The 13,021-nt window shown below is 34.5% G+C and overlaps 1 protein-coding gene and 1 long non-coding RNA gene across 5 annotated transcripts in view; one reads left to right on the forward strand and one right to left on the reverse strand.

The window, feature by feature from the left end:
• LOC307196119 overlaps positions 1 to 13,021 on the reverse strand; it is a 433,371-nt gene that overhangs the window by 391,219 nt on the left and 29,131 nt on the right. The window lies entirely within an intron of this gene.
• PNPT1 (polyribonucleotide nucleotidyltransferase 1) overlaps positions 1 to 13,021 on the forward strand; it is a 39,932-nt gene that overhangs the window by 8,717 nt on the left and 18,194 nt on the right. For both annotated transcript variants that reach the window (XM_079940851.1, XM_079940852.1), the window contains exons 8-13: positions 711 to 824; positions 5,722 to 5,908; positions 6,785 to 6,836; positions 7,238 to 7,295; positions 9,306 to 9,402; positions 9,854 to 9,956. In XM_079940851.1, the coding sequence (XP_079796977.1) occupies positions 711 to 824; positions 5,722 to 5,908; positions 6,785 to 6,836; positions 7,238 to 7,295; positions 9,306 to 9,402; positions 9,854 to 9,956 (611 nt within the window). The remainder of the gene's footprint in view (positions 1 to 710; positions 825 to 5,721; positions 5,909 to 6,784; positions 6,837 to 7,237; positions 7,296 to 9,305; positions 9,403 to 9,853; positions 9,957 to 13,021) is intronic.

The raw sequence follows: 13,021 nt of genomic DNA on the forward strand, positions 1-13,021 counted from the left end.
AGATACTGTGACTTCTTTGTTGCCTCTTCTGTTAGAGGACTTTCTCTTTTTTTGGACTGGGAAATTGTCAGAGTACATACTCTTTCAGGATAATACAAACATGTTTGTAACTTACAGCTCTTATAAGTTGTAATCATGCAATATACAAATGATTCATCAAGTAAATAATTATTGACTGTCCTAAATGCCAGATACTGAGCTAAGCACCAAAGGAACTAAGGCAGACTAGGCATCAGCAGTACAAGATGAATGAGACAGTTCTTGGTTTCAGCATAAGTGAAACAGACAAATAATTATTGATATTTATAAACAATATTATAAAAGTATAGTCAGAGTGCTAAGAAAATGATAGAGAAGGGCGGGTTTAGTCTTGTGAGGTCAGGCTGTCAAGGAGAACTCCTCAGAGTTATCGACATTTAAGCTGAACCTTAGTAGGGTAAGATTGTAAGCACTTGCCTTAGAGAAAGTACATTCTAGACCAGGAGAAGAACATGAGCATAATCACAGAGATGTAGAAGAAATGGTGTACTTGAGCAACTGAGTAAGGCCAGAGGTAGGGTGAGGTAGTATAATCTGTGGGCCTTAAATACCATGATAGAAATATGGATTTTACTGTGGTCACAATTGAAGATAGGGATTGAAGCTGTCACTAAGATGTCTTGAAAACTGAGTTTTTATTAAACAGTTGCCAATATTTTAATATGTTTTAGGGGCAGTACGAATAGGAATGATTGATGGAGAATGTGTTGTTAACCCAACACGAAAAGAAATGTCTTCCAGTACTTTAAATTTAGTGGTTACTGGAGCACCTAAAAGTCAGATTGGTAAGTAGTTTAAGTGGTAGATTTATTCTGGATTTTACTTACAAGTTCTGGCTTCTTAAAAATGCATTTAAACTCTTTTTTTGTATGTGTGCTTTGTTAATTGGCCATAAAGATTTTTGTTTTATTGCTGCCCTATTTTGGTAGCACTCTTGCTTCATATCAGATAATACCTAAAATTATAGACTGTTATACTACTCTAATTGAAATATACAAAAGTCATTATCAAGATAATTCTAGTAATTATTTTTAGACAGATAAGCTAGTCTAAAATTTGAAGTTCCAACTATGGTAGTAAATTAATTGTTTCATTCATTTAAATATGTTAATTTGGCTAATGCAGTCATTCTAAGTCTGTTTATTGTCCTCTGAGAAAGAGGTATCATATTTCCAGTAGGTGGAAAACTAGTAATAAAGTAGAAGAAATGCTCTGACCATGGGCCACCTTCACTCCTTCTACCTAAAATGTCATAATTGCATGAATGAAAATCAGGGGCTGGTTCTGTTGAAGAAGAATGGGCTTTAACAGTCCAAATGACCTTGGTTTGAAACCCAGCATCTGCCGCAGTTAACCATGGACAAATTAATTAAGGTCTCTTAGCAGTTTATTCTACTATGTGACATGTGATGTCTGGAACTTTTTGACAATGGATCTTCTAATGTGGGAACATTTTGATGAAACGTAAACTATTAAACTTTTAGTTCTTTTTCTGTACAATTAATGTGTGAGACACCTCATTTCCAGCTTCTTCTTTTGGAGTGTTAGTAATAAGTTAGAATTAGGTATTATCAATATATATGATAGACAAAACACATGAAACAGGAGTTGTGTATTGTCTACATGTTAGTTAGGGATTGTGTGGTTAAACTAAATAACAAGGCTTAAACAAGATAGGAACTTATTTTTCTCTCAAGTAACAAAAATTCAGAGGTAATAAGTCCAGGACAATTACAGCAGCTCCATAATGTCTTAAGAAATCTAGATTCTTTTTAGCTTTCTACTCTGCTATCCTCAGGGTGTGGCCCACATCTTCATACTTATGAACAGGCTACCAGAGCTCTGGCCAACTTTTCTAACTTTCTAACTTACAGGCAGGAGGAAGAAAAAAGAAAAAGGGGAATAGAAAAAGGAGTGTGCCCTCTGAGTAAGTCAGCCTCCCTTTTAAAGAACTTTCCCAGAAGTCCCCACATAGCAGTTTCCACTTACATCTTATTGGACAGAAGTGTGACACATCTGCATCCATGACTACAAGGGAGGCAAGGAAATGGTTTTTGGATTCTACCTTGAGAAGGTGGGGAACTATTGAAATATAGAGAGGATTCCAAAGATATGGGGAAGCTCTGAATAACGAATGACCCCTACATCATATTTGAGCATCTCAGAAAGGGCCTTGAGCAGAGTATTGGTTTACTATTTGAAGTTCACTTGGTCTCCATCTGAAATTTTTTTTGCTGAAAGTTACAATGTTCATTTAATTCCAATTAGTAAATCGATTTGGCTTCTTTACAGGGCCTTTATGATTAGAATCAAGGTTTGTAAAGTATCCGGCATAGTACCTAGTACCTAGTAAGCAAACAGTCAATACCTGCTATTACCATTAAGACACAAAATAAACTTGCTTCTAAATGGTCATATAGCTTCTATCTGCCTTAGAATTTGAACCCCTCTAATTTTAAATAGATATTGGAGGAATGAACTAAGGATCTTTACTGTATCTGTGGCATGCCACAGAAACCCGATAGGCAGCCTTCCAGCTGGCTGTTCTCACCCGTTCCTCTCTAGATGGAAGAATGAAACCAGAAACTGCTTAAACCATCACAGGGTAGTCTTGAGTAATTATAAGGAGGCTGAACGTGATTCAGAACCAACCTGTAAGGAGACTGGTTTCAGAAGTTACCAGCATCCATTTTATGACTTCCACATCACTATTTTCAGCCAGTACTCTGTACTTTTGTCAAGGTATACCAAATATACATCTGACCCCATGTTCATGTATTAAAGTTAGTATTGGGTCCAAGTCAAATATCATCATCATGGAACTTCTGGGATACAAAACTACAAAAAAGTAATTGCTACCATTTCATTATTAAAATATTTAGGGCTTCCCTGGTGGCGCAGTGGTTGAGAGTCCGCCTGCCGATGCAGGGGACATGGGTTCGAGACCTGGTCCCGGAAGTTCCCACATGCCACAGAGCAGCTAAGCGCATGCGCCACAATTACTGAGCCTGTGCTCTAGACCTCGCTAGCCACAACTACTGAAGCCCGCATGCCTAGAGCCCATGCTCCGCAACAAGAGAAGCCACCGCAATGAGAGGCCCATGTACCACAACGAAGAGTAGCCCCCTCTCGCTGCAACTAGAGAAAAACCCACGCACAGCAAGGAAGACCCAATGCAGCCAAAAAATAAAACAATAAAAAAAAGAAAAATGAATTGCTTTGAAATTTAATTGGTGAAAACAAAGTCTGAGTAATATTCATTTTCTTTGCCATATTCTCTTCTTTAAATGAATTTACTGAGGTATAATTTACATACATTAAATGCATGTTTGGGACTTCCCTGGTGGTCCAAGTGGCTGGAGCTCCGCGCTCCCAGTGCAGGGTCCGGGGTTCAATCCGTGGTCAGGGAACTAGATCCTGCATGCATGCCGCAACAAAGATCCCTCACACTGCAATGAAGATCCTGTGTGCTGCAACTTAAAAAAAAAGATCCCATGTGCCACAACTAGAAAAGATCACACATACCGCAACTAAGACCTGGTTGCAGCCAAATAAATAAATAAATAATTTTAAAATGCATGTTTTTTTAAATTTTTAAAAAATTTGTTTATTTTATTTATTTATTTATGGCTGTGTTGGGTCTTTGTTGCTGCTCACGGGCTTTCTCTCGTTGCAGCAAGCGGGGGCTACTTTTCGTTGAGGTGTGCAGGCTTCTCATTGCGGTGGCTTCTCTTTTTGCAGAGGATGGGCTCTAGGTGCGTGGGCTACAGTAGTTGTGGCACATGGGTTCAGTAGTTGTGATTCATGGGCTCTAGAGCGCAGGCTCAGTAGTTGTGGTGCACAGGCTTAGTTGCTCCGCAGCATGTGGGATCTTCCCGGACCAGGGCTTGAACCCGTGTCCCCTGCATTGGCAGGCAGATTCTTAACCACTATGCCACCAGGGAAGCTCTAAATGCATGTTTTTAAATTTCCAATTTAATTCTGTGAAAGTGAGAGGTCATGGGAATACAGATAAGAAAAAGGATATAACCATCTCCATATCATGGTATCAGAGGAAGCATCTTCATGCCTCAAGTGAAGAACTGAAACCTTACCTCCCTTTACCCTCCCCCATGTATATTTGTTTATGTTTATCTACATTTAGAACCACAATAGGGAAGTGTCACAATTTTTGCTTTTGCTTCAACCATCAGTTTAGAAAATTCCAGAGAAGGAAAGTATATTGTACTTACCAATATTTCTGCTTAACATGTTCTTAACATGGTTTCTTCCTTTATTGTTTGCTTTCTGTTTAGAGAACTTTCCTTAGCCATTTTAGGGTGACACATTTTCTTCTTTCTCCTTCATCTAAGAGTCTTGATTTCTCCTTCATTCCTAAATATCTTCACTTGGGTATAGGATTCTGGGATGACAGTTCTTTTCTTTCAGCACCTGAAAAATATTATGCCTCTTCCTTCTGGCCTCCATGGTTTCTGATGATAAATCTGCTGTTGTTTGCTTTTCCCATATGGGTAAGGTCATTTTTCTCTGGCTGGTTTCAAGATTTTTTTCTTTGTCTTTGGTTATCAGAAGTTTAATTGTGATGTGTCTTTCTTTGGGTCATCCTATGTAGGGTTTATTCAGCTTCTTGAATATGCAGGTTTATGTCTCTGCCAAATTTGGGGAGTTTCCAGCTATTTTTTTTTCCCAGTACTTTTCAGCCCTGCCATCTTTCTCCTCTCTTTCCAGGACACCAGTGACACAAGTGTTATATCTTTTGTTACACTTTCACAGGTCTGCTTCAATTGACTGATGGAATTCCAACATATGAAGCATATAAGTAGATTTTTTTTTCATTCTCCATTATGCCTAGAAGACTTAGAAGTGACTTTTTAGGCAATAATAAATCTTAATGATAACATTATGTGGTTAAACATATTAGTTATGATGGCAACTATGTATTACATGATCTTTGACTTTGGACAAGTTGAGGAATGCCAGAAATGGCACACAAGTTGGCAGGAGTCTATTCAGCCTTGTAGAAACCAAAGCCAAAGCTGAATAGTAGATTTTAGCTAGGTACCATGCTAGAAGCCTTACTTTGGAGCTTCCCTGCTTTACACAGGAGTTTTACTGTTACAGAACTATAAAAACAACCTTTTTATGGTAGTAGCTAGGGTTCTCTAGTTGGCATACTTGAAACAGTATCACTACAAAGATTTCCCCACCTGTGCAAGAATTAGACTGTGACAATGACCAAATTAAGTGGGAAGTCACATCAAATATTGTTAAACAGGAAACATTTATTGGCCACCTATTGTGCTGATATTATAAAATTACATTTTAAATACATTTAAAAAAAAGATGCAATTGTACATATTAAAAGATGGAATTTTATGGTATTTGAATTATACCTTATAAAGCTGTTATAAAAAGTTGTGTGCGTAGTTTATTTTCCATTTCATTTTTTATGAGAAATCTCTCATTAAATTTATGAAGACTATAAACCTAACTTCAAATATCAAGGTTTCTTTATTCATTTACTACTGTTTATATTTTGGAATTATGTTGATTCTGAGGAAAGAAATCAAAAAGGATTAATAAAATTCATCTGTAGTATTTATGTCATGTCATGGTATTTGAAAATGCTATATTGGTAAAAGGTTCAATGGCAGTCCTTTTGTTTTTTCTTTTTTTTTTTAGTCATGTTGGAAGCCTCTGCAGAGAATATTTTACAGCAGGACTTTTGCCATGCTATCAAAGTGGGAGTAAAATATACACAACAAATAATTCAGGGCATCCAGCAGTTGGTAAAAGAAATTGGTGTTACCAAGAGGACACCTCAGAAGTTATTTGTTCCTTTGCCAGAGATTGTGAAACACGCTCATAAGTAAGGACATCTGTACAAAAGAAAATATGAAAGTGTCACCAGATTTAATTTCCTCTCAGAAAAAACTTCTCATGGAAGCATTGTCCATGCATTACTTCTTAAATAGCACCCTTCTATTTTAAGAGTCATTGCCATAAATACCAGTCTAATGCTTTAAAAAGGATAAACCCACATCCCTCTTGAAGGGCCTAAGTTTGAATCTCAAAGGAAAGGGGAGAGTGAGTTTACTGGTGAAGATTCAGATCATCCTCATATCTCTCTGTGTGAAGGAAAAAGAGTATATAAAGCATAAGATATTTGAATATCTAAGGAAACTGTTGAGGTTCTTGAAAAGAAATACAATCACCACTATATGCCCAGTCCTTATAATAGTGCCTGCACATAAGCACTCAGTAAATTATGAATGAATGACCAGAAAATTATTTCACTTTATTTGAAATAAATTGAAAAAGTTAATATTTCCATTAGTATGAGTCTCACAGCCATTACTCAGAGATTAAAGAGTTATATACACTGTCCCCAACAAAAGCGTTGCCTGCAATAACAGCCAAAACACGTAGAACAGGAAAAAACAACTGGTCATATGAGAGAGACTGAGCAGAGAGAAAGAGAAAAATCTAAGGTGAAATTAATTGAACAATGAAGAAGGGAGGGCATGTGTGTGATTCCCTTAAGATGTGAGGAGAAAGAAATTTGTGTTTTGTATCATATTATAAATAGTAAACAGATTAGCAGTGTTATAGAGCAATAAATACATATTTTTAATTCTTTATGAAATGTTAAATATTTTAGATTATTAAATATTTCAGTTTTGTTTATAATAGACACTGCCTAGTGTTTCCAAATATGCTGACATTTATTTTGTGCTTAAAATAGACTCGCCATGGAAAAACTCTACGCAGTTTTTACAGATCATGAACATGATAAAGTAGGTATACCTGAATGATAAAGTAGGTATACCTGAATTTTGTTTATATAATTGTTCTGGGAATTCTTTTTTGTCATAGCTTACACAGTTTTGTTTATGAATATTTGTCCTGTTTTTATGAAAAATCTCTAAACAGAAAGCTAAATAAAAGCCTAGCTGTTTGCTTCTCCATTCTCCTGTTGTTGGGAAGGAAGTTTTAGGGAAAACTTTTAGGGAAGTGTGGAAATATATTTAAATGAATTAAACAGGTAATATTCCCTACAAATCAATAACCAGTTTCAATATTTTAAAGAATGTTACCATGAGAGAGAAATCTGATTACTATTACAATGTGTTAATTGTATAATAATTTAAAAAATAGAAATGTTAAATATAATAACTGAACCTCAACTTTCTTTTAGATTTCCAGAGATGAAGCCGTTAACAAGATTAGATTAGATACAGAGGAACAACTAAAAGGTAATTTTTTTTTTTTTTTAGTTTAAAAAATATTTAAAGGAAATAATAGATTTTAAAGTTTCAGTTGTGGGACCTTGAACAAATTGGTTATTCTCATTACTCCTTAGTTTTATCTTTGGTAAACTTAAAATAATGATACATCCCAAGGTTACTGTTAAATTGACCTCTATAAATGGGTAAGAACTGCACCTGACATAGAGTGGGCACCAATAAATGCTGAATGTGAGGTATTCCTGACCTTTTCTGGATCAAACTCTCATACTCCAAAATGGGTATCGTTGTATCCTGTCATGAAAATCTAAAAGATATTCTTTAAAATTCTTGTTCTTAATTTGTAAAACTGCAATACTAATAATACATGGTTTGTGGGGATTGAATGAATAAGTCATTTACATCTGCGCCTGGCACATAGCAAGTGTTCAGTAAGTGTTAACTGATGTTGTTATTATTAACATGTGGAAATGTAAAATTTAGATTTTAGAGAATCTTGCTCTCTAAAAATTAAACAAAGGATTTGATTGTTTTAATATCAATCACAAACTGAATGTGTACCAGGCATGACATATAGTTCTCGTTAATTTTTCTGTTAACAGACAAATATTCTCTCACCTGAGTATCTTATTTTAAGACAAAAATTCTGCTGCTAGCCTTGATATTAAGGCCATTACCTATAATTGCCATTGAAAAAGTTTGGTCTTTTCTCACTATATTTCATCCTATTAAGAATTAGAAGTTGTTGAACTGAATAAATAAGCATTTTCAGAACTCTAATGGAAAACTGATGAATTCATAAAAGTGCTAACAAAAGATCAAGATGAAAAAAAATTAATTACATGGGACTGAGTGAACTGATGACGATGATTATAATTTTTGTGACTTTCTGTTTGAATAAAAAAAAAAACTTTGAAGCATTTAGTACAAAATACAGGTTAATATCTTTATAACTTTGACCTGGGAAATAATTTCTTAATTTACAATAAAAGAGCTAATCATAAAAAAAAAAAAGACAGAGAAGCTGTATAACACCTGTTGCCTTATTTAAAAAGAAAAGTGATTTTGTGTTTGTATTAATACATAATAGAATACCTTCATGACCCTCTGGGTTCATAGGATATTTTAAATGTTTTGTTACTAATTATTTTCATCTCCAAGTGCAACTCAGTTAAAGCATAAAAATTCATATTAAAATATAATATTTAAAATTATTCTTGCCTGATGAAGACACAATTCTTAATATATCTCTCTGTGGCCACTTCTTGTGTTCTGGTTACTTTAAAGTTATATTTAATAAACCAATTGCTTAAGAGAACAGTGCTTAAAACTTGGCATAAATCAATTGGTAAGATAAAGTAGCTGAACATTTAAAAGCATAAGCCTAGGCCGACAAATCTGTATTCAGGTTACAGCTGTCAGTTACTACCTGAGTTATCTCAGGCAATTTACTCCTCCTCTTTAGGCCTGTTTTTTTCTTCTGTAGAATGGGGATAATAGTAATAGAATTTACCTCATAAATTCCTATAAAGATTAAAGGCATTAAAAAAAAACATGTAAATTACCTGGGTTATGAAAGAACTTGATAAATGTTAACTAAAAACTAGTCGGTAGGGATTTGTAAAATATAAAAAAAAATTATTCCTCTATTTGTGGACCAAGATAAAAAGATCCTAAGGCAAAAGAGTTAAGGAGACTACTCTTAAAAATATCAGTTAAACCTTCTCATGATATGGTGGGCTAGATTTGTCAGATAACAATGTAATAGAAAGCTGATTTCAAAGCACTATTGTTCTGGTAGAAAGCAAACTAAGTTCCCATTAACAGTGCATTTGAGGTATAATACTTGTGTCTCTCCTACTTAAAAACATTTAATTTATCTACTTTGAGAACTAAATGTTCAGAGTCAACTCCCTTGGCTTACTTCCATAGTTAATTTATTTGATACTGTGAACTTAAGAGAAATCTTATCTTCCAGAAAGAGAAAATCTTTGTTTTGGTTTGTCTTTTCTTCTATAGAAAAATTTCCAGAAGTTGATTCCTATGAAATAATAGAATCCTTCAATGTTGCTGCAAAGGATGTTTTTAGAAGTATTATTTTGAATGAATACAAAAGGTAAACATATCCTTTTTTAATGGAATTGAAAGCAGGTTTCCTCAAAAGTGCCAACTTGCTCAAAGCAAGAGACTTTTTTTTTCAAGTAACAGGAAAGAATTATATAATGTTTATTTTATAAATGGATACCTGTTGAAGAGTGTGTGCATTGGGTAGATGTGTTCATCTCTCTGTGGGCCTCGTATAGAGCATTGCTTCACAGCTGTGACTGCATGTTAGAATTACCTGCAGAGCTTTTTAACAATATAAGTGTATGGGTCACAACCCTTGAAATTCTGATTCAGTGGGACTTAAGATGGGGCCCAGGTATCTATATTATTTTTTTAAAGTTCTACAGGCAGTTATGACATGCAGTTCAAGTTGAGAACTTCCTGGTAGGATTCAAAAGATAATATGTGATTTTTCTGACTTCCAACACTGCTTTTCTTAATTATTTCCTTTATTACTGTAGGTGTGATGGTCGAGATTTGACTTCACTTAGGAATATAAATTGTGAGGTAGATATGTTTAAAATTCTTCATGGATCATCATTATTTCAAAGGGGACAAACACAGGTAATATATGTAAAAAGCTACAATTATTTGCCAATACAGGATTGCTTAATTAGTTCTAATAGAAGTACATTATGTAGGTTTTTAGCATATGGAATATATTATCTATTCAGAGTACTTTGATTTTTAAAAAATGTTTAACAGTCAAGATAATGAACGTACCCAAGAGTTTCCTCATGCCTCACTATAGTCTCTTCTTCCTGCTCCCCCCTCTTTCCTTAGGCAACTACTGATCTGCTTTTGTCATTGTAAATTAGTTTGCATTTTCTAGAATTATCTAGTATTTTTATTACATTTTTCTTTTAATCTTAAGTACACAAAATTAAGTCACTCATACTCCTCAGTTTATGACATATTAGCATTGTTGGTCTATGGCCAGGCCCTCACTTTTTTTCTCCATTTAGCCTGAACCTTAGTCCTATTCTTTTCCTTTACCTATTCCCTTATATTTAACACATATGTGTATGCATTGTTTCATGTATGGTATTATGCTTTATTTTAATTATGTTAATCACTAAGTTTGCCCATCTAATGGGTACAAAGTGGTGTGTCATTGCTTTCATTTGTGTTTCCTGATAAGGAATGAACTTCTCTAGCCAGTTAACATGATAACTGTATAAACCATACCCTGGGGGGCTGCATACCTCCAGGGCACTCTTTTCACAAAGATAGTGTCCCTAGAGTTGAGCAGAGTGGTAGCCCTAGTTAAGGTTTGCTCTTTTGTGAATTATCTGCTCATATCCTTTGACAAATTTGTTTTTTCTTTTTTTAATATGGTTTACTGTCTTTTTCCTGCTGGTTTTTTTTTTTTTTTTTTCTGTACGTGGGCCTCTCACTGTTGTGGCCTCTCCCATTGTGGAGCACAGGCTCCGGACGCGCAGACTCAGTGGCCATGGCTCACGGGCCCAGCCGCTCCGCGGCATGTGGAATCTTCCCGGACTGGGGCACGAACCTGTGTCCCCTGCATCGGCAGGCAGACTCTCAACCACTGCGCCACCAGGGAAGCCCTTCCTGCTGTTTTTCACTGAGCTCTTATGTGTTTTAAATATTAATCCTTTTCAGTAAACATAATTTGTATGTATCATCTCCCTCTTTGCCATATGTCTTTTAACTTTGCTTGTGGTAGCCTACTATAAGCATACCTTGGAGATACTGCAAGTTCAGTTCCAAACCACTGCAATAAAGTGACTATCACAATAAAGCAAATCACACAAATTTTTTGATTTCCCAGTGCATATAAAATTTTTGTTTTATACTATACTGTAGTCTATTAAGTGGGCAATAACATTACATCTAAGAAAATAATGGACAAACCTTAATTTAAAAATACTTTATTGCTAAAAAATGCTAACCATCATCTGAACCTTCAGCAAGTCATAATCTTTTTGCTGGTGAGGTTTTGAAAATTTTGAGAATTATCACAATGTGACACAAAGACACAAAATGAGCAAATGCTGTTGGAAAAACGGTGCTGATAGACCTGCTTGACACAAGGTTGCCACAAACCTTCAATTTGTAAAAAAGGCATTATCTGCAAATAATTAAAAAGTTAAACACAATAAAGTGAAATGCAGTAAAATGAGGTATGCCTGTATATGTCTACAGTGAACCCGAAATCTTTACTTTTGAGGTCTTTAAAGAAATCCTCCCTTACCCCAAAGTCACAAAATTATGCACCTACTTCTTCTATTAACTTTCTAGTTTTAGCTATTAAATTTAGACTATTAATCTATCTTGGAGTTTATTCCTATACAAGGTATTAAGTAGAACTCTCCAGAGTGAGCCAATTTTGCAACACTGTTTACTAAAAATTCATTTTTTTCCCATTGATTTGTAATGTTACCTTATCATATTCAAAGTTTATAAATACATGTTTGACCTATACTCTCTTCCATTGTTCTGTGAGTTAACCTGGGCCAGTGTCAGACTGTTTTAATTATTATAGTTTTGGGATATATTTTAAAATCTGAGGGGCAAATCCCTTTTTATTCTTCCTTCTCTTCCCACCCCAAATTGTCTTAGCTCTTCTGTTACATTTGTTCTTTCATTTAAATTTTAGTATCACATCAAGTTCTGAAAAAAATCTTTCTATCCAATACGATTTAGACTGGTTTTGCACTAAATTTACGGAATGAGTAAAAAATGATATTTTTACAATTTCAATCACAGTCTTTACAATAAATATAGTGTACCGCTCCTTTGATTTGGGTTTTCTTTTATGGCTTTTAATAAAAATTTTAAAAAATAACTCTATTAAATTTTGTATACTTTTGTTAGCCCTTCTGACAATCTGTCTTTTAACTAGTGTTTAGTCCATTAATGTTCAATTTAATTTTTTGAGTTTAGTCTCATTTTATTATTTGTTTTTGTTTAGCCCCTCTGTTTTGTTTTTCTATTCTTTCTGCCTTTTTAGATTAATTGAATATTTTTTAGATCTCCATTTGAATTTGTTTGCTTTTTAGCTATACCTCTGTGTTATTTTACACTGGTTACTACAGAGAATACAGTATACATTCTTTTCACAGTCTGTTTACAGTTAGTTTTTTTCACTTCACACAAAATGAGTAAAGTTTGCAACCACTTAGGTCCATTTGCCCCTCCTTCCATCCTTTATACTGTAGTTGTCTTATGAGTTACATCTACATGTATTGTAACTTCACAAGGCAACATTATAACTTTTATTTTAAACAGTTACATACTTAAAGAAGAGGGAAAAGATAGTCTTTTATATTGACCCACATATTTACCATTTCTGATGCTTTTTTATTTCTTCCTGAAGATCCAAGTTTCCATTTAGTATTATTTTGCTTCAATCTGACAGGACTTCATTTAGTATTGTCCTATGGATGTTCTGATAACAAATTCTTATTTTTCATTTATCTGAAAATGTCTTTATCTTTTTACAAAGAATCTTTTGCCAGAATATAGATTCTGGGTTGATGCTTTCTTCTTTCAGAACTTAAAGAAATGGTCTACGGTTTTTTGTTCTCCTTTTTTTTCTGATGAGAAATCAGGGCTCATTCAAATCATTGTTCCCTGTATGTTATTTTTTGTTTTCAACTGGGTGC

Source organism: Stenella coeruleoalba (genome assembly GCF_951394435.1).
Source record: "Stenella coeruleoalba genome assembly, chromosome: 13".
NCBI lineage: Eukaryota > Metazoa > Chordata > Mammalia > Artiodactyla > Delphinidae > Stenella > Stenella coeruleoalba.